Genomic DNA, 27,390 nt, shown 5'->3' on the forward strand with positions numbered 1-27,390 from the left:
CTGGAGGAGACTCTTGAGAGTCCCATGGACTGCAAGAAGATCAAACCTATCCATTCTGAAGGAAATCAGCCCTGAGTGCTCACTGGAAGGACAGATTCTGAAGCTGAGGCTCCAATACTTTGGCCACCTCATGAGAAGAGAAGACTCCCTGGAAAGATGGAGGGCACAAGGAGAAGGGGATGACAGAGGACAAAGATGGTTGGATAGTGTTCTCGAAGCTACCAACATGACCAATCTGCAGGAGGCACTGGAAGACAGGAGTGCCTGGCGTGCTCTGGTCCATGGGGGTCACGAAGAGTCGGACACGACTAAACAACAACAAAAGTAGAGGCAAGCAGAAGTCACAACTAAAGCATTCATGACAGGTGGCCATCCAGCCTCTGCTTAAAAACCTCCAAGGAAGAAGAGTCCACCACCTCTCATGGGAGCCTGTTCCACCATCAAACACCTCTTACTGTCAGAAAGACAGTGTAGATTTTTGCATCCTTTTATGTTACACATATGCTGTTTGCTTCTCTGCATCTACACACACACACACACACACACACACACTGAGTTTCAGTCTGTAATATTTTGCAGTTTTGTGATCAAGTAGCAGCTGATCTATGGAGTGTGTGTGTGTGTGTGTTTGTGTGTATTGTATTGTATGCACACCAGACATTTAAAGCACACAAACTCCCCTATAGTTTGCCGTTCATAGAGCTACTGTTCTAATCACCCTTAGCTAGCTGTAGTTTCTAGTACAGTAGTTCCAGGAGACTTGTCCATCCACTATACCACACTGGTATAAACTGCATTTCCGTGCGCTGCTCTGGTTCACCAGAAGTGGCTTAGTCATGCTGGCCACATGACCCAGAAACTGTCTATGGACAAACGCCGGCTCCCTCGGCCTATAGAGTGAGATGAGTGCCGCAACGCCAGAGTCGTCCGCAACTGGACCTAATGGTCAGGGGTACCTTTACCTTTATACCACACTGGATTCCACCCAAAGTTACTGAGATGGAGAGAAGCACCTTGTCTGTGCTGTTTGGCACTGTGGAAAGTTTCTAGCAGATATGTAATGTTAAACTCCGATCTTATTCCATTTTCTTCTGTGCCTGTAGGGATCACCTAAAAGCTGCTGGTCACTCATGTACCCTCGTGGATATCTCTTCCTGTAAATCCCCGTTGGCAGTTTCAAATCTCATTCCCTCCGAGAACTTTGAGGCAGCTCTGGGCATTCATCTTTATAAAGCAGGCAGACTTCTGCAAGGTACTGCGGTTTCTGATTTTGTGTGTATTTCGGGTGTTACTGCCATTGTTTTCCCATTTGGGAAAAAGCAAAATCTTCCTACAACCTTTTGCATATTTGTACCTGGTAGAAATTGTCTCCCCAACCTTGTGGCCTCCAAATGTTCTTGCATGACAGACCCCATCAATCCAGCTAGCGTTGTTTGTCATCAATGTTTGGATACCGACTGCCATTTTGAATCAAGATGGTGGACCAAAACATTGCTTTGGGGTGACTGCCCATTTGGGGACATAGTTTCAGCTACAGATATAGCCATCAAAGTTGGCATGAGAGTTCCCAAGATGGGGAAAGCAAACTTCACTATGGTGGAGGACGCCATTTTGAATCAAGAGGGTGGACCAAAACGTCACTTTAGCGTGACTGCACCCATTGGCATAGGCTTGGCCACCTCAGTAAGTGGTTGCCAAACTCAACATGAGATTTCTTGAGGTGGCAGTCTTTGTCGGCATTTGGACAACAGGAGCCAATTTGAATCAAGATGTAACTTTGGTGTGACATCGCTTGATATTTGGTGTAACAGGTCCAAACTCACAAATCAGTCTATGCATTTTAAAATTGCAATGTTTTATGGTTTCCACTAATTCCTTGGTAGTGCCAGGCACTACCCATTAGTAGAGTTATGAAGTGTGAGGATGAACTGTGACGTCTGTGTGGCATTGCAGCTAGAGTGTTGGACTAGGGCATGGGAGACGAGGGTTCGAATCACCACTTGGCCTTGAAGCTCCACTGGGCGACCTCAGGGACCATTCACATTCTCTCAGCCTAATCTCCCTCGCAGGATTCTTGTAAGAATAAAATAGAGAGGGTTGAAGAGTGTGTGCCATCTTGAGCTCCTTTGAGAAAAGGTGGGATATATAAATATAATAAATAAACAAACTTTGTGATATAGGATGCCTCCTACTGGGTGGGAAAACCATACAATAATTGGGCAAGCCTGGGTCAACTAGAGCAGTGTTTCCCAAACGTTTTTGGGCAACGGCACACCTGTTTACCGGAAAAAAATCTCGCGGCACACCACCATTAAAGCCCCGCCCCGTGACGTCAGCGCGCAGCGTCACGCCGGGAGGGAGGCACAAAAGTGAAAGTTTTTTCCCTCCCCCTTGCCGGGGTGGGAGGAGGCAGCAGAGCGAGGGACTGAGGGACGGCGGCAGCTGAGGCGGCCACCCCTCGACGCCGTCCCAAAAGCCGCCAAAAAGCCCTAAAAAAAGAGGAGCAGCACAAAAAACACACCACACACGGGGGGCGTGTTCTAATTCGCTTCTAACTCCGGGTTAGAGCGCAGCACGTGGAGGATGGGTGGGGAAAGAGAGAGGAGGCGCACTGATAGAACGCCAGGCACGGGGGCCGCCAGGGAGAGCCAGCGCGCGCCCCACCCCGGACGCTCGCGGCCACCGCCATCCCTCCCTCCCAGGGAAGGCGGGATTAGAGCAAGCGCCCGGGCAGCAAGAAGCGCGCGCGCGCCGGCCCTGCCCTGGATCCCTCAGAACCGCCAGTCTCTGGGAAAGTGGGCGTGGCTTCAGAACTCTCAGGCAGCAGCACCCGCCGCCCGGCAAGGCTTCCCATTGGGAGGCGCGAATGCTTTAGTGGGCGGGGATTGGTGCAAATATAGGCAGGGCGGGCTGAGAGGAGGAGCCGCCGCCGAGGAGCAGCGACACCAGCAGCGTTTCCTCTCCCCCCTCCCCTCCCGTGTCAACAAGCGGGGCGCCTGCGCCGGGGGTTTGCGCGTCAGGCAGGCAGCCAGCGAGAGCCCCGCGCTGGGCGGCCGCTGCTCGCCGCTGCCGCCCCGCGTCTCGCCGCCCGACTCGCCCGCCTCCCTCCCACGGCACACTAGGCAACGTCTGGCGGCACACTAGTGTGCCGCGGAACACCGGTTGGGAAACACTGAACTAGAGCATACATCACATGTCCTCCTTCTGATTTATTTTTAACAAGCATTTATCCAGAATTTAAAAGCAGCCGTGTTACTAATTAGTGACCATCCCATTGCTATTTGTTAGCTTAATGAGGTGTAAAACTGCTACTTAATTGTATTTGCTTCCCCACCTTCCAGAGCTTAAAAGAATGTAAAGCTTAATGCTTTGCCATCCTGATCGGTTGCAGGAAAAGAGTGTTGGCTGCTGGGGTTCATTCTGCTTTAATTGGCAGCGGGTGTGGCAGAGGGGCCAGATCTGAGGAGATGCTGGAGCTTTTGGGTTTTGGATGGAGAGAGTAGGGATCCCTCAGCAGCTAGAGAACTTTACTTGACTCTGGCTGCAATCCCACACACGCTTACTAAGGAGCAAGCCCTGTTGAAGCTGATAGGACTTATTTCTGATTTGCACATGGAGAGTTGCACTGTAAGATATGGAACCACAAAATGTACTTTCCACTCCAATTTTAGCTCATTGGTTGATTGGCAGACAGTACTGAGTGCTGGCTTCTGTCAGGGCAAACGGCATTCTAATTGCTGGTTCTAAATGTGTTTTGATGATGATATTCATTTATTTGCTGCCCATCTGACTGGGCTACCCCAGCCACTCTGGGCAACTTCCAACAAATTAAAACACAGTAAGACATCAAACATTAAAAACTTCCCTATAATGATGAATTTTAAGTATTGTTTTAAACTTTTTGTTTTTATGACTTTGTTTTTAAGAGTTATACTTTTAAACATAGTAAGCCACCTTGAATCCCATCTAGGGAGAAAGGTGGGATATAAATATATTGAACAACAACAACAGGAGTAATCAGGCTGGCTCATTTCATAGAAATCTCTTAGAAAGGTATCTGCATATTTTGTTTCGTTACTTTCTAAGAGGGCTAGAGACCCCCCTTTTTTAAATGAAATCTCAGCATCTGGGGGACACCAACGAAGGCCTTTCTGGGTGCCATGGCATCCGTGGCTGCTGGGTTGGCAAGCCACGGGGTACTTTTCTCATGGTTGCCAAAACTTACCTGCCATAAAAGAGATACTGGAAGGACACATGCCAAACACAGGATTTTTTTATATATGTATTTAAAATGGAATCTTTTCTTCATTATCGGAATGTAAAATTCTGATAGGGTGCCCAGACTTGTAATATGTATAATTTGACATTGGGCTTAAAATATAATTTAATCATTAGGCGGCCATTGCAAAGGCAGTGTAGGAAGACCAGAAGAAGAAGAAGAAGAAGTCTCAATTAAATTTAATCAAATTAACCCTTGCACCTCTGGGCTTTTTGCAGGCAGCGGGATTCCTTTTGGAATCATCTTTGGTGGAACCGACATCAATGAAGATGCCAAGTGTGACGAAAAGGCCAAAGTGATGGGGAGAGTGTTGGAGGAAGCCAGGTAGAGGAACGAGCCAGATTCGATTACTACCTTGGGTAGTAATATAGCCAGTCTGTGTTATTCCTTCTTTGCCCTTCTCCCCATCTCGGATATCTTATCCATATTTCTTGATTATGAGGATGTTGTTGTTTACATAGTGTCTTCCCTCCCTCAGCCTAAATTTACCGCCTTAATTTTTGCGCTGGCAGCAGCAGAACAAAGTGAGAGGGAAATAGAGGGAGGAAATGATAGTTTAAAATGGATAAAAGGGACCCCTGACCATTAGGTCCAATCGCGGACAACTCTGGGATTGCGGCGCTCATCTCACTTTACTAGCCGAGGGAGCCAGCGTTTGTCCTCAGACAGCTTCTGGGTTTACCTTCCCGCTGGAGTTTACCTTCCCGCTGGAGCAAAATACTCACTACAAACAGCTCTCTGTATGAGCACCTTGTGACAAACCATCACCCGATTTGGTTTAATTAATATTTAAGCCAAGGGGGATTTGAGGTTTGCTTAACCCAAATCTGTCCACTGCTTTCCAGCTGAAGAAACAGCGGAATTTGAGTGATGCCGCTCCTTAAACCGTCATGTGATAGGATGTTCAAAGATACATTTTTTTTTGAAGGCAAGGTTTTCTGAATTTTGGCTTCGTGTTGCTAAAATTAGCCGATTACCACAGGGTACCCTGAGTTTGCCGATGAAACAATGTTTGTGTTGCCATTTGGTAGCACATATCTTTGCAAGATGGGGTTTTCAGCTGCTGTGAGGACAGAATGCTGTAGCAGGCTATGTATCAAATGATCTTGAGAGTGTGTCTGACAACCGTCTAACCCCCGCGTTGACCTACTTGTCGGCAAAATGTGAACTGAATTTTGGAAGACTTAGGATGGGTAAAAGGAAGTCCGTCTTCATGGGGCACATGGCTAAACTCTGGAACTGGCTCCCCCAGGAAGGGGTGGTGACCATCAACTTGAATGGCTTTGAAAGAGGATTAGACATATTCATAGAGGAGAGACCCATTGATGGCTACTACTTCATGAGGGATGGGACGCGGGTGGCGCTGTGTGTTAAACCACAGAGCTTAGGACTTGCCGATCAGAAGGTTGGCGGTTCGAATCCCCGCGACAGGGTGAGCTCCCGTTGCTTGGTCCCTGCTCCTGCCAACCTAGCAGTTCGAAAGCACATCAACGTTGAAGTAGATAAATAGATACCGCTCTGGCGGGAAGGTAAACAGCGTTTCTGTGCACTGCTCTGGTTCGCCAGAAGCGGCTTAGTCATGCTGGCCACATGACCCGGAAGCTGTACGCCGGCTCCCTTAGCCAATAAAGCGAGATGAGTGCCACAAGTCCAGAGTCGGCCATGACTGGACCTAATAGTCAGGGGTCCCTTTACCTTTACCTTTACTTCATGATGGATACGTTGTACCTCCACAATTGGAGACAGCAATGCTTCTAAAATACCCATTGCTGGAAGCCACAGGAGGAGAGAGTGTTCATGCACTTGATTCCTGCTTGCTGATTTCCCACAGTCATCCAGCTGGCCACTGTGAGACCAGGAAACTAGATGAGCCACTGGTCTGATCCAGCAGGATCCACTTATGTATTCTGCCATCCCAGTGATACTTCCCCAAATGGGCTTCTGTCATGAACATTAACTGTTAAAAATATTCATAATTCGTTATAGCTTAACACGGCTAGTATAACTGTATGTTTTTGGAATAAATTTTTATAGCTTATGAAGCAATATCCCACAATCCCATGATTGGTGTTCTCAAATTCCCATTTAAAAAAAAGGTGGATAATGTTGCAAGAACTGTAGATATTTCAACAAATTCCACATTAATGGAGGCATTAAGTAAATTTATGTGTGGGTGCCTCGAGTAATGGTTATAAAACAGGCAAATGCAGTAAAAAACCTATGAAACCAATGGCTGCTGAAGACCTAAAGTCCAGAATTTGTGTGACAATAAATCGATGGTTCGCCATACCTAGTAAATTTGGACTTCTGGGCCACCGTACTGAAAAGGTTGGGAACCACAGCTAGAGGAGAGCAGGGCTCTGAAGTTGTTTCAGCAGCCACCAGACTGAGCCCTATTTCCATAGCTGTCAACCGTCCCTTATTTGGCGGGAAAGTCCCTTATCCCAGCGCTGTGTCCCGCCGCTTTCCCTTGTTGATGATGTCCCTTAAATTTCCCGGGTTTCAAAGGAAGTAGCTCCTCTCCCTCCCTGCCTGCCGGCCAGGGAGGAGGGAAGCTCCAACTGTGTTGCTTGGCTGCGTTGCTCACCCAATAAGGAGTCTAAGAACGACTGGGGGGTGGAGCTTGCATGCCTTGTGCCGATCAAATCAGCTGCGTTGCCTGGGGACTCGCCTTTGCTCAGCGCTTCCCAGCGGAGAGGTGACGGTGGTTTCCCTTGCTGCATCCCCTTTGCCGGGTTGCTGCGCTGTGGGAACCACCGCTTGAGGCTTCATTTGGCTGCTGGCTGGGCTTTCTGCCTTTGGCTCAGAGGGGCTCAGAAGTTGAACATACCTGTGCTTGCAAAATCCCTTGTTTTGGCTCCTGATCCCTTATTTTCAAGGCTGCTGGTCCCTTATTTTCAAGGCTGCTGGTCCCTTATTTTCAAATCTGTAAGTTGACAGCTATGCCTATTTCTACACAGACTGGCAGCAACTCTCTAGGCTTTCATGACATGTGTCTGTCTCGAAAAGCTGGGGATTAAACCTGGGACCTTCTGCACGCAGAGCATATGTTCTACCAGTGAGACACAGCCCTTTCCTTTCCAGTAACTGAGCGTGGGGTGCCAGTACAAACTACTGGCGGAACTGTGTGATTTACCTGCTACATATTCCGCCAGATTCTGTAAGGGTGAGGAGGTGGGAGCAGAAGCTCATTCTGCTTCATAAAAGAGCATGCCATTGTTCCGTTTTATTTTATTTTAATCAAACTCTTCTTAAATGTTGGTGATTCTCCCTGAGGGCATATTTTTTAATTTGACAGTCTTATCATCACTGGACAGGCCATGAGCCACAGTTTCCCTCCAACTCAAGGACGTGATAGACGGGAGATACAATTTGCACTGAAAAGAATTTGGAGCAAGGTGTTTGAGCGAAAGTCCATGTCTTTGGCTAGGTTTTTGATCATCTTTAAAGCTCTTGGGTTTTAGCATAGGCTGTCTAGTGTGACGATTAACCTCCTGAGAAAAGCCTGAGGCCAAGCAGCCTCTGCTTATTTCAGAACAATAGGCAAACCTTATAAGATCAGAGGAAGATGCTGCCTTGTACTGAATTTGCCCATTTTGCTCAGAATTGCCTGCACGGACTGGCAGGGTTTCCAGCAGGAAATCTTTCCCAGCCCCAGCGGCAGATGCCATTGGGAAATGAACCTGGGACTTCCTGCATGCAAGACAGGTGTTTTGCCCCTGAGCTATGGCCCTTGCCGTGCCATTACGCGAAGCACAAGCAAAATAAAAAGAGAAAGGTCAAAGCAGAATGCCAGCAGAAGGTAAAGAATATTTGAAAGAACGAGGAAGGTGAAAGAGAAGTCTGTATACAAGTGTGAGTGTCTAAAACAGAGCTTTCCAAACTTTTCATGTTGGTGACACACTTTTTAGATATGCATCATTTTGCATCACAGTAATTTAGTTTTTTGGGACGCGGGTGGTGCTGTGGGTTAAACCACAGAGCCTAGGACTTGTCGATCAGAAGGTCGGCAGTTCGAATCCCCACGACGGGGTGAGCTCCCATTGCTCAGTCCCTGCTCCTGCCAACCTAGCAGTTCGAAAGCACATCAAAGTGCAAGTAGATAAATAGGTACCGCTCCGGCAGGAAGGTAAATGGCGTTTCTGTGTGCTGCTCTGGTTCACCAGAAGCGGCTTAGTCCTGGTGGCCACATGACCCGGAAGCTGTACGCCGGCTCCCTCGGCCAATAAAGTGAGATGAGTGCTGCAACCCCAGAGTCGGTCACGGCTGGACCTAATAGTCAGGGGTCCCTTTACCTTTTTAATTCAGTTTTACTAGCAAACCGGAGGTTAAACTAAGCCCTTTCCAGCCCTGGGAGGAGCGTGGGAAGCGTTTGTGCAACACAACTACACACTACACACGACACACTAATGTGCCACGGCAAACAGTTTGGACAGCTCTGGTCTAAATCATTGGGTCCTGATTTGACCTCCCTTTATTCTTAATGCCTCTAGGTTTGCAGTGTCCTTCACAGAGTCAATGAAGGAAGCAGCTGCAGTGTATTGGGTACGTAATTATGGCGTTTTCAGTCATATCTCCAGAGCGTTGCCCTAAAATGTGGGTTTGTGGGGACTCTGTGGCCCTCAGCTGTTGCTGGACTACAACTCCCATCATCCTTGGGTGTTGGCCACCTGGTCAGATGGATGGGTGGCTCCTCGTGGAGAAAATGGTTGCTGCTGGTTGCTGGAAATAGAGCAATACCATGAAGACCACAGGTCCATCTAGAGTTGTCTACGTGGACTTGGAATCGTAGAAGTGGAGAGTTGGAAGGGGCCCCAAGAGCCATCTAGAGCAAGCCAAGGCGATCATGCCAGGGTGAACATGTCTGAGGCTGATGGCTCTTCAGGTACACAACATCAAACTGAGGTTTAGGGTTGCCTCTTGACTGGTCTACTGGCTTTTGTATGCAGTGGCTATAAAACATGCCTGACATAAAGAGGGATTTGGTTTAGAGAGCCCTAGAGAAGGCAGATTTACTTTCCATATAAATACAGTATTTGATAGCAATCACAGACAGGGCTTTAATTTATTTTGATACAGTTGAAAAACCCTACTCCAGATAAGTACACTCTTCCTCTATGATTCTCTGCCTTCAACACAAATTACGCCTCCTTTTGTTGGCAACCGTCCTCTATCCATCAAACTGCAACCTTCATTATTTCTTCTTGTTTTATTCCCCACCTCCCACTCCTTCCAAGAGGACACACACACACACACACACACCATCTTTCTCTGTGCAACAGACACTTGCTAGTGGATGCTATGAAATGTTGCTGGTATGTTAGCATTTATTTTTTAAGGCTGCTTTTGAGCTAAGCTGGTAACTGTGTCAAATCACAAAATTGGTTGATGGAGACCATAAATAGCAAGTAAAGTTATTTTTCAAGCTTCCCGTTCTCCCCTGCTCCTGAGCTTGCTCTGGCGCTCCTTTCTAGAAGGAGCCAAACCCATTTGAAATTCTCTTCTTTGGGATGCACTTACAGGGGGTCAACAAACCTTTCTGACCTGTGTGCAAACCAGAGGAGCCATCTTGGTTGCTGCACACACATACACAACACAACCAATCAGCCATTTCAACTTAATTTGTTGGGCGCAGCAGAATGCTTCTTTCGTGACTCATTTTAGCATGGGGGGCACCCTTTGGGTGGGTGGAAGGCCTCTGTGGGGCACATTCTGTGGGTACCAGGTTGGTGACCCCTGCAAAGTTTTCACTGTCAACATTCTGAAGCCAATGGTGAGCTACATTTTTGGAGGTCTGGTTGGCTTATTCTTTATATTTTATCTGAATATTTTATACCTCATCTTTAAGGGTAAAACCCTCGCAATTTTTAACTTTAAAAACAAAAGATCTATAGCACCTCTCAAGAGTGAAATCCTAGAAATCAATGTGCAATCGTAAAATATGAAAATATAACAAATGAAAATTATCTCTTGATTTGGTAGAACGTAGTCCCACATTCTTAAAAGTAGCCGCCAGATGTTTGGGGGATGGATAGGGAAAATATTAGAAAAATAGCAAAAGTACTTCGGAACAACCTCCACCACAGCCTCGGGGCCACTCTGGAAAAAGCCCTGCTCCTAACAATATCTGATGTCGTCACATTGACAATTGAAAAATGCTCTGAGCAGGAAGCCAGCATCTCCGTTGCAGAGGGAGGTAAAGAAAGCAACCATTTTAAAGTGCTGCATCTCAATCTCCTCCTGCAGGTGTTTTAGGGAGAGTGGTTTCTGAAACACAACCATTTCGTGTGTATATGTGTACTGTAAATATTTTCTTGCCTTTGCTTCACTCAGTTAAACTAACTTGCTTTCCCTTAATGCCTCTGTTTTTAAGCCTCGTGCCAGGAACAAAATATATGTTCAAGCTCAAGGTAAGTGTTCTAAGTTTCCTATTTCTGCAGAGATAAAGTATGTCATGGGTGTGGTTTATGAATCATGGCCATCTTCTTATTAGTTGTGTGTGTGTGTGTGTGTGTGTGTGTATGTGTGTGTGTGTGTGTGTGTGTGTGTGTGTGTATATATATATATATATATATATATAAAATGATTTTCAGTTTTATACATTTCAATAATTTTCCAGTCATTTTAACATTTCAAAACTTGACTTCCTTCCCCCTCTTTCTGCGGTTCCTTAAAATTATTTTTAATATTTTCTGCATATCCAAATTAACTTAATTTGATCATTTATTCATCTACTTTAAATATATACTCTTATCAAACTGCAGGTTATTACAATAATCCTGCCAACGTTTTTTGTGTTTTGTTTTTTTTTAATAATTTTTATTAACAGGCCAATCACATCACATTATCATATCACATTAGTTCCAAATTATACAGCCAAATTTTAAATTTTGTTGGGGGTGCCCATACATCAAGCTCCACTCGAGTCCAAAACAGCATCATTTATCTTACTGCTTTCATTAGATAGTCCTTTATTACTTCCTTTCTCTTCTTGTTGTTATCATAAATTCCTTTCTTTGCGATCTCTGATGATTTTCACAAGCAGGTTGAAAACTGGCATTCTATGTGGATTTTTGTACTCTTCCAAAAATCATATCGGTCAGGGACAGCCTCTGTACAACGCTTCCATACACAAGATTAGTCTCCGATCTGTCCTTTATTTTTCAAATAAATCAAATGAGTCTGGGGGCTCTGTCAGGTCAAACTTGCATTCCAACATTCCTTCTCATTCGAACAGTCCTGATTCTCCTCCCCCAGTCCTTCTTCCTCTGACAAGCCTGTCTTAGCGAGACGCCATATTTTAACTGCGTCATAAGAATTTTCCACTTTTCTCACTATTCTCCAGTCTTCTTTCCTGTTTTAATCCATCCCACATAGTTCTTAAAATCCTGCCTGTGATTCATAAAAATGCAACGATCTTGTTTCTATCTGGGGTGAAGGGTTATTTATGTCACATCATGCTGGGGGGAAAAAAAGAGTTTTTCCTCCACCCCACCCCCCTTCGTTCCAAACATACAGTCTCCTTGTGGTAAATCATCAGAAGATTTACTTATCCGTCCGTCACTCCTGGTCGCAGAGATCCATAAATCAGCAGTCTTATCTTCGAGCTTTACTTGATGTATGTGCTTTCAGCTTCGTTTCCAATCGTATTTTTCCAATTATAATTCCAGCTGAAGCAACCAGCATGCGCTGATTGGAATCGGCATCAGGAAGATCTGACTTCACCGAGGGCCTGTGCCAAGTGTTCGGCACCCCCATCACTCGTATCAGGGGGTGCATTGTGAACACCGCTGGCAGGGCAGAGCCCCCCCCCCACATCCTGGGGGGGGGGGCTTAGGAAGGCTGCATACTTCCCATAGCAGCCCCTTAGTACCTCGTATGGGTCAGAGAGATGTTATTGTCAGCCATCTTCCAACGCGCCACCTGGTGGCCCCCAATCCTGCCAACGTTCTTATCTGTTTACAGTTTGTTTGTAAATATTCAATAAACCATTTCCATTCTTTTATTAAAAAAAAGTTTGTTATCTTGATTTCTTATTTTTCTGGTAAGTTTCACCATTTCTGCATATTCCATAAGTTTTTGTATCCATTCTTCTTTCGCTGGGACTTCTTCCTTGCATTTTTGGGCAAGTAACATTCTTGCCGCTGTAGTCGCATATATTAATAACTTTCTGTACAGTTTGGGTAGTTCTGTCTATATAATTCCCAAAAGGAAAGCTTCTGGTTTTGGTTTTTTTACAAATGTTATTTTAAATGTCTTTTTCAATTCATTATATATCATTTCCCAGTAAGGTTTAACCTTGCTACAAGACCACCACATATTATGAAAAGAACCTTCTTTCTCTTTACATTTCCTACACTTATTTGATTTTGATTTATACATTTTTGCCAATTTACTTGGTGTTAGATACCATCGAGATATCATTTTCATATAATTTTCTCTTAGACCATAACATGCTGTAAATTTTATATCTGCATTCCATATTGTGGAATCATGGCCACCTTCACACCCCCTTGAGTGTTTTTGCCTGGGTGAGAAATGTCCTTGTACTCTTATTGTGCCTTTTGCTTGCTTGGATAGAGGCTAGAGAGGGGTTTGTAGATGCCTGAACAGTGGAACCTCTACTTACGGACATAATCCATTCCAGAGGTCCATCTGCTGGTTGAAATGGTACGCTAGAAAAGGCGTCTTGTGTGCGCGCGCTGCTTCTGTGCACACACAAATGGCAGAAGCCGCTTCTGCGCTTGCTTGAATCTCAGCTTCCAGGTTTGCCACGGACACAACTTGAAACATCCGTTACAAGGCGTATGTAAGTTGAAGTTCCACTGTAGAAACTAGCCCCTTGTATAAAGGTGAAGTTTGTGCCTGTTGCTCCACCCACATTTGCCTTTGGCCACGCTTACCGCTGGCATACATTGTGGCCCTTGCAAGGTTTCCCAGAGCAGAATTCAGCCCTCAGGGCTGAAAAGTGTTCTCCGCCCCTCTAGAGGATGCTGTAATAGCCGCTCACATAAAAGGTGTCATGAAGAGAGGAGGTGTTAAGGATGCCTCTGTTGATGGCTGGTATAGCATTTCTGATTTTAGTGACAATGAAATCCCCATCTTCATGCATTTGAAAGAGTAGCGATTGGCAAGGACAGCCAGCGTGGCTTCTTCCAGATGTGGCTGGATTGCAGCTGCCATCATCCTTGACCATTGGTCATGTTAGCTAGGGCTGATGGGAGTTGGGAGTGCAACAGGCTCTGGAGGGATACTGGTTCCCCAACTCTTATCTACAAGCCCCAGCACATTGAACAGTTTCTGGAAGGGAAGAGGAATGGATGAAGCTTGCCTGCCGTGGATTACTTTCCATGAACTATTTAATGCACGTCTGCTTGTTTTTATGATTATTATCAGGAATTGTGACCACCTGCAACGCTTCTTTCAACTGGAAGAGATTTCTGCAGTCTGAAGGTAAAAAGAAAGCAAACCAACCCCATTCCCAGTCTCCTTGCTCTGTCCTATCTGTCCTTGTGTCAGGGCAAGTGCTGGGAGCAGGTCAGCAAAGGTGTCAGCGAAGTTTTATTCGAAAAACGAAACAGCTCAGGCCTAGTGAGCACAGAACTCTTCCCAGTAGATCTTGTCCCAAGGAGGCAGTTGCAAGGACTGAAGGTCCCTGCCTTCCCACCACTCTCCAAGTCTCCTCGTCCCCCAAGTCCTTCCCAAACAGTCTGAGACTCTGCCACCTTGTCCGTCTCTTCTCCACCTTCTTCGTACCTCTTCAGGTTCTCAGAGACCAGTGGGGAGGGGAGCTGGTCGCAGCAGGAGAGGGAGACCCCCTGGCTTCTTCAGCAGCCTGTCTGATCTCTGCCTCTTTACAAAAATGCAAACGCAACACGCTGGCTAATAACTGTTAGTAAATATATAATCGGTATGACGTCATTCAAAATATACGAATAAGCCGCTTCTAAACAATATATATATATATCATACAACACATCTCACAAAATATACAAGTAACTGCAAGTTGTTATGTGTATCAGAGTCAAACCAAGATTCAGACAACCAATGAATAGCGAGGAATGCCAAACCATCTCTCAGTAATAATAATAATAATAATAATAATAATAATAATAATAATAATAATAATAATAAATTTATTATTTATACCCCGCCCATCCGGCTTAGTTTCCCCAGCCACTCTGGGTGGCTTCTAATCGAGTGTTAAAAACAATACAGCATTAAATATTAAAAACTTCCCTAAACAGGGCTGCCTTCAGATGTCTTTTAAAGATAGGATAGCTGCTTATTTCCTTCACATTTGAAGGGAGGGTGTTCCACAGGGTGGGCACCACTACCGAGAACGCCCTCTGTCTGGTTCCCTGTAACCTCGCAATGAGGGAACAGCCAGAAGGCCCTCGGCGATGGATCTCAGTGTCCGAGCTGAACGATGGGGGTGGAGACGCTCCTTCAGGTTTACTGGACCAAGGCCATTTAGGGCTTTAAAGGTCGGCACCAACACTTTGAATTGTGCTCGGAAACGTACTGGGAGCCAATGTAGGTCTTTCAAGACCGGTGTTATGTGGTCTCGGCGGCCACTCCCAGTCACCAGTCTAACTGCCGCATTCTGGATTAATTGCAGTTTCCGGGTCACCTTCAAAGGTAGCCCCACGTAGAGTGCATTCCAGTAGTCCAAGCGGGAGATAACTCAAAGGAAGACGTCTCACAAAAGTCTCAAAAGGACAGTGCATCCGGAATAGTTCAACTGTTTCGGAATGAAGTCTTCATCAGCGAATAATTATCAGTGAAATACACATACTAGTGAAGATCATACTAGTGGCTCCGTCTTCCTTTGAGACTTTTGAGAGACGTCTTCCTTTGAGAGACGGTTTGGTGTTCCTTGCTATTCATTGGTTGTTTGAATCTTCGTTTGACTCTGATACACATAACAACTTGCAGTTACTTGTATATTTTGTGAGATGTGTTGTATGATATACATATTGTTTTGAAGTGGCTTATTCATATATTTTGAATGACGACATACCGATTATATATTCACTAACAGTTATTAGCCAGCGTGTTTCGTTTGCATTTTTGTAGATTGTCACATTTTGCAACACAGGGGTATGTGTTTGTTCTGATCTCTGCCTCCTGGCACCCCTGCTCTCCAGCCTCCGCTTCTGCCACAGCCTTTTCCTGCTCACTAAAGTGTTCCTTCTTCGGCTTCTGACATTTCCTCCTCCCAGTCTTCTCCCTCTGACCACTCATTGTCACCCCACCACCAACAGCCGGCTCTGTACCTTCTTCCAGAGAAGCCAGCAGTGGTGTAGTGGTTAAGAGCAGTGGACTCGTAATCTGGTGAACCGGGTTCGCTTCCCTGCTCCTCCACATGCAGCTGCTGGGTGACCTTGGGCTAGTCACACTTCTCTGAAGTCTCTCAGCCTCACTCACCTCACAGAGTGTTTGTTGTGGGGGAGGAAGGGAAAGGAGAATGTTAGCCGCTTTGAGACTCCTTAAGGAGAGTGAAAGGCGGGATATCAAGTCCAAACTCCTCCTCCTCCTCCTCCTCCTCCTCCTCCTCCTCCTCCTCCTCCTCCTCTTCTTCTTCTTCTTCTTCTTCTCCTCCTCCTCCTCCTCCTCCTCCTCCTCCTCCTTCTTCCCCCTTGGACGTTGCCCAGCTGGTGTCTCCCACTACCCTTCTGCATCCAGTACAGGTGCCAAATCCTTGAATGCACAGGTGGTGACAGGGATAGAGCCAGTTGTGCAAAGTCCTGGACAGGAAACAGGGTCTCCAATCCCAGTGTGGTTCCTGGGCGACTCAAATGGCTCTAAATTTTGCTGTTACCCCTGTGTAGGCCAGCTAAATTGGCAAAACAAATTGAAAACTTGTTTCTGAATGGATCTTTTTAGGCCCCTAGTTAGAATTCCCTTCTTCTCCTTCTTTTCATCCTGAGTTTTCATAATTAATGTCCATAACTTTCATTTAAGTAGCGTAAAACAAAGCTCCTTTTGAGAGAGCCTGAATTGAAAGCTAAACAGAGGCCGTCTCTTCTGAGTCCGCGACAGCTCCAACTAGCAATGGCGGAAATTGATTTTTCTCCCTCTAAACCACAGTGAAAATAGTGTCGGGAGGGAGGGAGGGAGCGTGAGCTGGTGCCAGCTTTTCATCCAGCGATTTCTTAAAAAAATAGAAATGGTGTAGCTTTTTAAAAAAGCATAAATAGATAAAATCCTCCCTGAAATGTATGTGTCTGCAAACTGAAGGGAGTTCACTCACTAGTCTGAATAATCTCCACGCAACCTTTCCAAGAAGGCCTAGATGAAATAATGATTTCTGAGGGGGCGGAGAGGCGACGCGTCAGTATGAATCAATAGGGCTTGCTTGGTCCATGTTTCAGTCATTTATTGCCGCGGTAGTCAACATGGTGCCCTCCACATGTTGTTGGGCTTAGAACGCCTATCAGCCTTGTTTACAACAGCCAGTTGTGGCCTTAAAATCATAGAATTGCCGAGTTCAAAGGGACCAAGGGGGTCATCTAGTCTGACCCCTGCAGTGTAGGAATCTTTGGTGCTACGTGGGGCTCAAACCCACGACCCTGAGATTAAGAGCCTTATGCTATCCCAGGTCTTCCCTGGATGGTGGACAATAGGTGTGTAGTCCCAACAACATTTGCAAGGTTCTGTGTGAGCTACCCTCAATTTATAGTCTATGCTATGAGACTCTCCCTGGAGGCTGAGCTAACTTTAGAAGTAGGGGCAGAAAGTAGACACAGTGTTGGGGTGGCCGTGGAGATTTGTGCACATGTCCTGTTTGTGTGGGATGCAGGTGGCACTGTGGTCTAAACCACTGAGCCTAAGGCTTGCCAATCAGAAGGTCGGCAGTTTGAATCCCCGCGACAGGGTGAGCTCCCATTGCTCTGTCCCTGCTCCTGCCAACCTAGCAGTTTGAAAGCCCGTCAACAAGTAGGGCCCTAGTCTCTTGTGATAGAGTGTTCCACCAAGTCGGGGCCAGTACTGAAAAGGCCCTGGCCCTAGTTGAGACCAATCTAACCACCTTGCAACCTGGGACCTCCAAAGTGTTGTCATTTGTGGACCTTAAGGTCCTCCGTGGTGCATACCAGGAGAGGCGGTCCTGTAGGTACGTGGGTCCTAGGCTGCATAGGGCTTTAAAGGTCAAAACCAGCACCTTAAACTTATAGTGAGTTAAACCACTGATCCATCTAGCATAGGATGTTCTGCACCAGTGGTGGTGTTGGACTCCAACTCCCATCTGCCCCAGGGGCCCTGGCCGATGATCACAGATGACAGGAGCTCTAATCTAAAATTGGAAGGCCCCAGGTTCCTCAGCCCTGGTCTGCTGTGGTCATGATGCACAGGTTCTCCAGGGTTCCAGGCAGGAATTTTTCTCAGTGCTGCCTGGAGATTAAGCATGGGACCTTCTTCGTACAAAGCAAACACTCTCCTGCTGAGCCAAAGCTCTTCTGGAGGGGAAATTATATTAAGGCACAATCCAGGCACTAACTAACTTAGCTTTGACAAGTTGGCAGCATCTTTTTATTAAAGTAATCATATTTCCCTCCCAAATTTCTCTGCTTCCCTGAAGCCCTCCCGAGCCATCTAATGTACATGCATAAAACATTAAAGCCAAAACATTTTATTCCAATAAAACTAAGCCTTATAAAAATAATAAATTTCATAGCTGAGCACAGTGCTCGTATAATGTGAATCTAAATTGTTTAGGGCAGAAATGGGGACCTCCGGATGTTGTAGGACTCCAACTCCCATGACCCCCCAGCCAACATGGCCAAAGGGATGACCATTCCTTTGATCTCTCCCCCAACTCTCCTGCTTTAATTACCTTGTTATTTTAATGAGATTTTTTTTATAGTGCCTTTTAATTTGGATGATTTATCTCATGATGCTTGTGTCACTGGTTTTTATACTTGTGAACCCCAAGGGTCCTCTAGTCCAATGCAGGAATCTCAACTAAAGCATCCAAGACTAGTGGCCATCCAACCTCTGCTTAAAAAAACCCAATGAATGAAGTCCACCACCTCCCAAGGGAGTCCATTCCACTATCAAACAGCTCTTACTTTCAGAAAGTTCTTCCTGGTGTTTAGTTGAATCTCCTTTTGTGGACCTTGAAGTCATTGGTTCTTGTAATGGGTATGAGTTACTCGTGCGTAAACTGGTGCCTTTCTCGGCTAATTTGCCTTGTTAAACCTTTCTGACTGCACAGCCCTTTCTCATCGTGGCTGCCTCAGTTGCTGGCAGAATCCGTCAGTGGGCGTTTCTTGAACCTCTTCCAACATAAAAGTTGTTTGACACCCAGTCTCCTCCTCCTCTCACTGCGCGGGAGTCTTCTGCGCAGGGAAGGCATGGGTAGCGGAGGACCTGGGCTCTCCTCACTGATGTCCAGTGAAGAGTCCTGGAGCCCTCTCTCCACTTCCCCTGTCTGCCTCCCTTTATCCCTGGTGTTGCGCTGATTGGCTTCCCCCTCTCCTGAGCTGTTTCTCCCCCTGCTGCTGGGTCCTTCGCCAGCATCATCTGGGAGCCTCCCCTTCGCCTCTCGCTCCGATGTCAGTTCCCTGACAGTTCTTGTCCTCCCCTCTAGAGCAGGAGAAAACCTTAACAAGTCGATTAACAAGTTTCCATACCACAATGTAGTGGTCCTACGTGGCTTTAGTTGTTGTCCTTTACATTGGGCTTAAGCACACAGAATTTTAGCAGGCCAGATGCGATAATCCAGGCGTTGGGTCATAGTTCCCGGAGTGTGGCCGGGTGGGCAGGAATGGTGCAGCCGCCTAGATCTGGTCGATGTTGATGTGAAACTGCTGGGGATGCCGCCTTGAGTTTTGTCATGGAAAAACAGTGGAGCATAAACGGCAGCTCACAAAATGAAGGCTGGAATACTGGTTTATTTCAGCAAAGCCTCCTCACCCGAAACGACAACGAACTAGCGAATGATTCTCTTGCCATCAGCAGAGGATTGGCTAGGGTTGCGAGGGCGATTTTCAGTATTTCACTCTGGGGAAGTTTAAAGGAAAAACATTTTAGCAGCCCACTCATCAATCCCGGCTCACAGAGTGTGCAGCCTCCTTTCCATTACGAATGAACTGCGAGTGCTCAATTGCTTTATCACGGCGGCAAATGTGTGTCATTATTCAGAAGCAGTGTCCAATTCTTAAATTGAGCATTGTGAGGTTATTTCGTTCCCAGTAAATCATAGCGCGTGTCTGGGAACGAAAAGAATAAAAATGGATAATTTTCAGAAGCTGGATGATTTGTCTCTGGGGAGCTGTGCCTGGATGATGATTGGATCCCGAATCTGGCTGTTTTGTGTGATTAAAGGAACCGGCAACAGAAGAACGGAGAAAAGGGTACAGGGGTTTGTGGGGGTGGGGAGATCCCAAATGTGCATATATTACTTCCAGTGGCACCGCATACAGCAAAAATAAACACAGAGCTTTCTGAGGGCATGTTGGCCTTCTAAATTACTTATAGATGAAATGCATGATCATCAGATTCATGTGGCTTTTTTGTTTCCTGGCAGGTAGAGCAGCTGCTTTCATACCAGGCATCTCCAGGTAGCATTGGAACATTCTCCTTGTCTGAAACCCTGGAGAGACATTGGTAGTCAGTGTAGACCCAGGAGTGGGCAACCTGGGGCCCGGGATCTCAATTCAGCCCTCCATGTTTTTCTTTCAAGTCCTGGAGACTCATCTCAGGCCACGGCTCCACCGCAGTGGTGCCTCTTGCTCACCTGGGTGAGGGATGGAGAGAGGCAGGGGTTTGTATGCAGGTATAGATACCTTAGGGACGCGGGTGGCGCTGCTGTGGGTAAAACCTCAGCACCTAGGACTTGCCGATCATATGGTCGGCGGTTCGAATCCCCACGGCGGGGTGCACTCCCGCGGTTCGGTCCCAGCTCCTGCCCACCTAGCAATTTGAAAGCACTCTTAAGTGCAAGTAGATAAATAGGTACCGCTTTATAACGGGAAAGTAAACGGCGTTTCCGTGTGCCGCGCTGGTGCCGGCTCGCCAGAGCAGCTTCGTCACGCTGGCCACGTGACCTGGAAGTGTCTCCGGACAGCGCTGGCCCCCGGTCTCTTAAGCGAGATGGGCGTGCAACCCCAGAGTCGGTCACAACTGGCCTGTACGTGCAGGGATACCTTTACCTTTACCTTTATAGATACCTTAGACCAGTGTTTCCCAAACTTTTTTGGGCAATGGCACACCTGTTTACTGAAAAAAAATCTCGCGGCACACCACCATTAAAGCCCCGCCCCGTGACGTCAGCGCGCAGCGTCACGCCGGGAGGGACGCACGAAAGTGAAAGTTTTTTCCCTCCCCCCTCAGTCCCTCGCTCGGAATTCAGCTCGTTTGGGGCATCGCTCCGGCTGCTCCCTCTCCCGCCGCGCAGGAGCGATGCCTCTCTCTGGCTCTCCCTCCGCGCAGGCTGAGGGAGGGAGGGAGGTGCGCGTGTGACCCGTCTCTGCTGGGAGACCAAACCCAGCGAGGCAGAGTCGCGCGGAGGCGCCCAGGCAGCGCTGCCGGCTGCGAGGAGGAGCGCCAGGCAGCAGCAGGAGGCGCGGCCTCTCCTCGCCGCCGCCGCCCCGCCTCTCGCCGCCCGACTCGCCCGCCTCCCTCCAGGCATCTCGCGGCACACCAGCCGATGTCTCACGGCACACTCGTGTGCCGCGGAACACCGGTTGGGAAACACTGCCTTAGACTTCTGCATGGCGGCAATGTAGTTGGTGCTGGAATGAATTAGGTCAGTTTAAATGAAGTTCACTGAATTAGTTCAGCAATCTCTGAATGTCACCCGAAAGCAGCTCCTATTATTGCCATGAATTAAGTTCATTTGGGCGTAGAACCTGGAACGATCCTTTGTTTGTCTTCAAGTTCATTCTCCTTAAAGAACAACAACAGTTTGCAGCACCTAAAATGGTCACAGCAATCTGCCACAAGTATGACTTTTCCCAACCATGTAATGGAAGGACCTAAGTTTTAGAAGTGGAGGGAAATCTTATGAGAAATTGATCAAAAAGCTTATTTTGGTACTGCCGGGGGTGGGGAGTCTTTTGGAGCTTGAAAACACCAGAACATAAAACAACCGATATGGTCCAAGGTAGAATTCTCAGCAAGGTGCCCTCCTCTCACTTTTGTAGATGTTCAGTGAACACTTTGAAATGTTAGAAGGGAGATGAAAGGGCCTGTTTCTTTAAGGAGGAATGAAAGGCTCAGGGTTGTTCAAAGGGAACACAGGAACAGAGAGGTGATGTAACCCCTGCCATCAGGTTCAAGAGTTGTGTAGCTTCTGAAGAAGAGAAAACCCAGACAAGGAAAGCTTGGGATGCATCAGACCTGGGATAGCTTCCTTTAGAAAATCAACATGGTTTTGGAACGCTGCTGAAAATAATGAACTAAAACGGGAGAGTTTTATTTCTTGAGCAAGAAGATGGGTATGTTGGTGGACTCCAACTCCCAGAAGACCTGGGTAGCACGGCCACTGGTCAAGGATTATGGTTGTTGCGTTGAGGAACACAGGTTCCCTATTCAAACCTACAGTAACCCCCCAAAACTGCTGTGGCATGTGTCTTACGTTACATAGGACAGAGGTCTTCTACTGGTCCAGACTCAAGACCCAGCTCTGGCTCCCAATGTGCACCAAGGGATCCACTTTTACATGCTCACTTTTGATTTATAGTTAATGGTACTAAGGTACATTGTTAATCCTGAAATGGTGATTCACAAAGACCAATATGGCAGCAACCGCTTGCCGCAACCTATCTGGGATGGCCTTGCAACCCCCTGGTTCGTCCTAACCTGTGTTGAAGACCCATGACATAGCAGATACATCTCTGAAGGGCTGTTTGGTCCAAGTGCAGTTTAACTATGCAGAAGTGCAAGCAGGAGCCTTGGAGTGGGCCACCAACAGTCTTTATTTAATTATGAATGGCATGGAGAAAGTGGATTGAGAAGATGTTTTCCTCCCTCACTCATAAAACTAGAACCTATAGACATCAATGAAGCTGAATGTTGGAAGGTTCAGGACAGAGAAAAGAAATGACTTCTTCATGCAGCTCATGGACAACTCTGGATCTCGCTCCCCCATGAGACAGTGATGGCCACCAGCCTGGGTGGCTTCAGAAGAGGAGGAGAGGGTTATCAATGGCCACGATGGCTCTGCTCTACCTCCACAGCTGGATGTAAGTTCCCAAATGCCAGTTGCTGGAAGTTGCAGGAGGGGAGAACAGGTTGCTGCACTAGATGGACCATTGGCCTGATCCCGCAGCCTATTCTGATGTTCTTAAAGGTAAAGGTAAAGGTAAAGGACCCCTGACAGTTAAGTCCAGTCGCAGACAACTCTGGGGTTGCTGTGCTCATCTCGCTTTACAGGCTGAGGGAGCTGGCGTTTGTCCTCAAAGAGTTTTTCTGGGTTATGTGGCAGCATGACTAAGCCGCTTCTGGCGAAACCAGAGCAGCGCACGGAAACGCCGTTTACCTTCCCGCCGGAGCGGTACCTATTTATCTACTTGCACTTTTTGGCATGCTTTCAAACTGCTAGGTTGGCAGGAGCTGGGAGCTCACCCCACCACAGGGATTCGAACCGCCGACCTTCTGATCAGCAATCCCAAGAGGCTCAGTGGTTTAGACCATAACGTCACCCGCGTCCCAATGTTCTTAAGTGCCTCTAAATCTGTACAAGTGTGGACTCTCTGACTGATAAAGAACCCTGCATGGCCAGCATTCCTGATCACCTTCAGAACTTCTACTGGAACTTTACCCCAAGGCCTACCGACTGGTCAATCCATCGCAGTATTGCTGCTGTAAGTGTCAGCAGTTCTGCAGGTTCTCAGGCAGAATCCACCAACTTCCTATTCTTTTTCTTCATGCGCCAAGATGCCCAACGAACTTCAGAAAACCCAGTTGAAGGTGATGGGTTGATCTCCCCTACCATCTGGTATTTGTCACTAATGCACGAATCTTCCACTACAGGCGGCAACCATTTCACACGGGGGCTTCCTTCCTCCTGCATACATCAGCGGAGCACATATAAGCACACCCTGTCCTGCACACACACATTCACACTGTTCTGCCTTATTCTGGGTCATTGCCTGTACACAGAGAGAAGCTAGGGCTCTCAAACCACTGTTTTCTCCAGCAGCCACTTCCTGGGTCGATTGTTTAGGCAGCTGGGTACGTCTCTTGGTTTTTAAGAAACCTTGTATGTTCTCTTATCGGGAGTATGGTAAGGCAAGCCGCTGTGTAAAACCTCAAATGGGACAAAACATCTTGTATTTTCTTTTCTTTGAGCCGACAGGGAGAGAGAGACGAAGAAAACCCATATATATATGGGATTTATCTTAAGATAAGATAAATCTCTCCCCAGCAGTTCCATTTACTTGCAGCGAGTTTCTCTTTGATATCGCTAAGTTGCATGGAAGCCTGTAGGGCCCGCAGTCAGATTAACGATCTGTAAGGAGTGTTTTGTAAGAGTTTTATCTGTGATTTCTCAAACAGACTTTTTCTTTTTAAAAAAATAAAATAAAATTATTTGGCATGCATGCAGGGATGGCATTAAGAGAGTGCTGCTCCAAAGCCCTTTTTAAAAGGGGCGCTTCTGTTCTGCTCCGTACTTTCCGTTTAAAAAAAAAAAAAAGAGTAGAAAGTGTTATTTCGGCAGTCCTATAGGAATTATTCTTGATATACTATTTTGATTGTGTTTACAAAGCTTGGAGGATTACATCCAGGAAAAGTAAAAGTCTGCTTTTTCAGCGGGAACAGAGTAAGCCGTACAAATACTGCATGTCTTAATTCAGACTAAGAAAGCAAAGCAAATTCTACAGCGGGGATACGTGATCAGAGATTCAGGGCTGCCTCTGGAAATGGTATGTCTGCCTCAAGTTCTTCCCCACTTCCTGCAACACAGGTGTGGTGAACTTTTGGGCCAGGGGGTCAAATGTACCCCTCCACAACTCACGTATCTACCCTTTAGGACTCTCTGTCCTGGCTCTCGCTGGATAAAGAACTACAGAACTTCAGGCTACAGGAGGAGGAGGAGGAGTTTGGATTTGATATCCCGCCTTTCACTCCCCTTCAGGAGTCTCAAAGCGGCTAACAATCTCCTTTCCCTTCCTCCCCCACAACAAACACTCTGTGAGGTGAGTGGGGCTGAGAGACTTCAAAGAAGTGTGACTGGCCCAAGGTCACCCAGCAGCTGCATGTGGAGGAGCGGAGACGCGAACCCGGTTCCCCAGATTACGAGACTAACCCAGAAATAGTGCTTCAGGTTAAGAACTTTGCTTCAGGATGAGAACAGAAATCGTGCTCTGGCGGTGCGGCAGCCCCATTAGCTAAAGTGGTGCTTCAGGTTAAGAACAGTTTCAGGTTAAGTACGGACCTCCAGAACGAATTAAGTACTTAATCTGAGGTACCACTGTACTGTGTCTAGACAACACAAGGGTTAAAAAGCACAGTGGGTGATATGCCATCGGGTGATAAGCGTAGCTAAGCAATATGAGACATGGAGCCAGTGGTTGACATGACCCAAAGTCTTTGCTTTGAAAGAGTGGGGCAGGTACAGCTTTAGTGTGGCAAGCAAGGCAAAAGGTAAAGGATCCTTGGACTGTTCAGTCCAGTCAAAGGCGCCTATGGAGTTGTGGTGCTCATTTCGCGTTCAGGCCAAGGGAGTCAGTGTTTGTCCACAGACAGCTTTCCGGGTCATGTGGCCAGCAGGACTAAACCATTTCTGGCGCAACAGAACACCATGATGAAAGCCAGAGGGCATGGAAACACTGTTTATCTTCCCGCTGCAGCGGTACCAATTTATCTACTTGCACTGGCGTGCTTTCGAACTGCTAGGTTGGCAAGAGCTTGGGACCAAGCAACGGGAGTTCACCACGTCGCAGGGATTTGAACCGCCAACCTTCTGATCGGCAAGTCCAAGAGGCTCAGTGGTTTAGACCACAGCGATGGGCACTCCTTTGGGCAGATTGTACCATTACCCTCAGAGGCACGCTTAGCCTGTACAGTGGTACCTCGGGTTACAGGCGCTTCAGGTTACAGACTCCGCTAACCCAGAAATAGTACCTCAGGTTAAGAACTTTGATTCAGGATGAGAGCAGAAATTGTGTGGCAGCGGCGTAGCGGCAGTGGGAGGCCCCATTAGCTAAAGTGTTACCTCAGGTTAAGAACAGTTTCAGGTTAAGAACGGACCTCCAGAACGAATTAAGTTCTTAACCCGAGGTACCACTGTAGTAGAAACTGGGCTTTTAGTGTTGCAGATCCAGCTCTCTGAAATCAGTCACTAATCAAAATCTGGCAGGCACCTACTGAGTACATTTTGATTCTTTGTTTAGGAAAACTTTCCCTGGGGTGTAACCCACTTATTTGTGGAAGATCAGTTTTATATTTGATGAAATGCTTTCTTTGTTTTTGAAGTCTGTATGTATGTATGGTTTTAAAAAACCAGAATTCCCATGGGACTAGAATTCCCATCATCCCTGACCACTGGTCCTGTTAGCTAAGGATGATGGGAATTGTAGTCCCAAACATCTGGAGGGCCAGAGGTTGCCTATACCTGTCTTAGAGCATTATTCTGTGCTTTCTTTTTTTGCTCTGTATACCACTTTGATGGCTTTATGCCTTGAAGGGCTCCATAAATGTGTTTCTTACTATTAATGCCCCCCTTAGTTCCCCTCCCCCCAAAAAACTAAAAAGCCCCAAATGCTGTAACCTTTCCTCGTAGGGGGAGTTATTCCAGCCCCTTTAGCATTTTGGTTGTCCTTTTCTACACACACACATGTGTGTGTGTACACAGAGGAAAGTTATGTGAGTCTTTTCGGACCAGTTTTGTTAAGATTAGCCCGGGTGGCTGTCAAAATAGCTTGGGGGGGGGGCTTCAAGGGGAAGCACTTGCTAGGAACAGAATAATTTATTTGTTTGTTGCGTTTTTAAAACCCACCATTTTCTAGTTAATTTTAATTGAATGTTTTCAACATAAAAGTTGAAAGTTTTCTACAATAAAAGCCAAACCTGTCTAAAGACAAAGAATAACGACAAACCAAAACAAGGAGAAAGAAAAATCAAGAAACAGAGACAGAAAAGTTAGGAAAAGAAGACATCCACTTTGGGCTCCAGGGAGGGTCTCTTCACAAGCCATGGGTGATCTCCAGCTCTCTCCTGCCATTTATGGTGCCATGCTTATATGTGATTATGTGTGGGTCGATTGTGCAGACACCCAGGGTCAGATTTAGGTTTGATGAGGCCCTAAGCTACTGAAGGTAATGGGGCCCTTGATATGTCCAGCTGTCCTTTGTCAACAGCAAATTGTCACTGTTTTTTGTGTTGAATTTATGCTATATGGTAATTTATGGACCTAAGGTAAAGGTAAAGGGACCCCTGACCATTAGGTCCAGTCGTGGCTGACTCTGGGGTTGTGGTGCTCATCTCGCTTTATTGGCCGAGGGAGCCGGCGTACAGCTTCCGGGTCATGTGGCCAGCATGACTAAGCCGCCTCTGGCAAGCCAGAGCAGCGCACGGAAACACCGTTTACCTTCCCTCCGGAGCGGTACCTATTTATCTACTTGCACTTTTTGGCATGCTTTCAAACTGCTAGGTTGGCAAGAGCTGGGAGCTCACCCCGTTGCGGGGATTCGAACCGCCGACCTTCTGATCGGCAAGTCCTAGGCTCTGTGGTTTCACCCACAGTGCCACCCGCATCCCATTTAGGGACCTAATAGGTATCTAAAGCCATTTGTATGTAACAAAATATGTATTTTATCAAAGTAATTATTGAAAAAAAATTCTTTACATTTTTGGGGGGGCCCAAGAGAGTGGGGCCCTAAGCTATAGCTTGTTTGGCTTATACATAAATCCGGCACTGCATACACCTGTATAGAGGAGCTTGACTATACCCCAGAATCTTAAATGGCGAGAAGCCTACAGATGTGCAGGGGTTAATGCTGTTGACAGTCCAGATTAATTCAATGTGCATGGAGCCCAGCGGAGTCTCCATCCAAGCCGAATGCCTATAACATACGTATAATTAAAATTTCAAGCAGGGTGCTTTGGTGATAGGCATGGGCTGACCCTTCCTTTCTTGAGCAATTTCACACCTGCAAATT

General features: G+C 46.8%; 1 protein-coding gene across 2 annotated transcripts in view; it reads left to right on the plus strand.

Moving 5' to 3' along the window:
- The window catches only part of GLT1D1 (glycosyltransferase 1 domain containing 1), a 77,496-nt gene that overhangs the window by 825 nt on the left and 49,281 nt on the right, over nt 1–27,390 (plus strand). The window contains exons 2-6 of one of the 2 annotated variants that reach the window (XM_081175085.1): nt 1,104–1,252; nt 4,498–4,603; nt 8,773–8,824; nt 10,653–10,689; nt 13,676–13,732. In XM_081175085.1, the coding sequence (XP_081031211.1) occupies nt 1,104–1,252; nt 4,498–4,603; nt 8,773–8,824; nt 10,653–10,689; nt 13,676–13,732 (401 nt within the window). The remainder of the gene's footprint in view (nt 1–1,103; nt 1,253–4,497; nt 4,604–8,772; nt 8,825–10,652; nt 10,690–13,675; nt 13,733–27,390) is intronic. The other variant, XM_081175086.1, reaches the window with a different exon arrangement.

Source organism: Podarcis bocagei (genome assembly GCF_964188305.1).
Source record: "Podarcis bocagei genome assembly, chromosome: 16".
Classification (NCBI taxonomy): domain Eukaryota; kingdom Metazoa; phylum Chordata; class Lepidosauria; order Squamata; family Lacertidae; genus Podarcis; species Podarcis bocagei.